General features: G+C 36.6%; 1 protein-coding gene across 1 annotated transcript; it reads right to left on the bottom strand.

The window, feature by feature from the left end:
• Nucleotides 1–55: 55 nt before the first annotated feature.
• On the bottom strand, nucleotides 56–489 carry LOC106322045 (ribulose bisphosphate carboxylase small chain 1A, chloroplastic-like). Its single transcript, XM_013760233.1, has 2 exons — nucleotides 306–489; nucleotides 56–211 (listed from the first exon to the last, which is right to left on the bottom strand). Exons 1-2 carry the CDS (start codon nucleotides 474–476, stop codon nucleotides 56–58), a joined length of 327 nt encoding a protein of 108 aa, XP_013615687.1. The 5' UTR covers nucleotides 477–489.
• Between the last annotated feature and the right edge of the window lie 360 nt (nucleotides 490–849).

The following is an 849-nucleotide window of genomic DNA, read 5'->3' as shown; positions in this document are numbered from 1 at the left end:
ATCTACAACTTAGTATCATTTACAAGATCTCTTTATTATAAATATTTGTAAATGTTCATTTTTCAGTTTTTCTTACCTCCACCTCGAATTCAATACATGGAGTCCACTTGTTGCGGATAAGGTAGTCAATTTCCTTGGCTATTTCGACATCGGTAAGGCCAGGAAGGTAAGAGAGAGTCTCAAACTTCTTCTTGCCAACAGGAGGCCACACCTGTTTATTACCAATCAACAAAAGAAATATTAGTTTTGAATAATTCAGAATTAAAAACCATCAATTTATTTTGGGTATAAGAAATATGTATGACCTTCATGCAGTTAATTCTTCCGCCGTTGCTTGTGATGGAAGTAATTTCGGTGTTGGCCTTACATGTCACTGGGAATGCAGCAGAGGACTTAAGTCTGATGAATGGTGCGACCATTGTGGCATGAGCCAGAGAAGAGGTCATTGTAGCGGAAGAGAGCCTAACGGAAGCCATATCACCTTTTTGAGTTAGGTGTGGGTATAGTGCTTTGGTCGTTTATATATAATGGTATCAACAATGGAAACAAGCCGCAGAGTGATAAGAGGGTTGAGAATTCAAGAGATTAGAGTAGAATAGAATTCAGACCATTGAAATTTTGAGTGGATATGGATGAAGTTTAATTGAATTGTAACAGCCACAAAAGATAAGAAAAGGTGGTGATACCCCTATTGGTTTGAACCACTAAAATAATGCCACGTGGAAGATAATTTCATGAACCTTATCTTTATCTATAAATGAAATGGGTGATGATGGTGCTACTCATTTTATTTTCGGGTGGATTTGACCTCTTCTTCAATGGGAAACAAATAATATTATTTAAGACTTT

The sequence above is a fragment of the Brassica oleracea genome, unplaced genomic scaffold (genome assembly GCF_000695525.1).
Source record: "Brassica oleracea var. oleracea cultivar TO1000 unplaced genomic scaffold, BOL UnpScaffold05413, whole genome shotgun sequence".
Classification (NCBI taxonomy): Eukaryota; Viridiplantae; Streptophyta; class Magnoliopsida; order Brassicales; family Brassicaceae; genus Brassica; species Brassica oleracea.
Note: the sequence above shows the minus strand (reverse complement) of the source record. Positions and strands in the feature narration are given on the sequence as shown.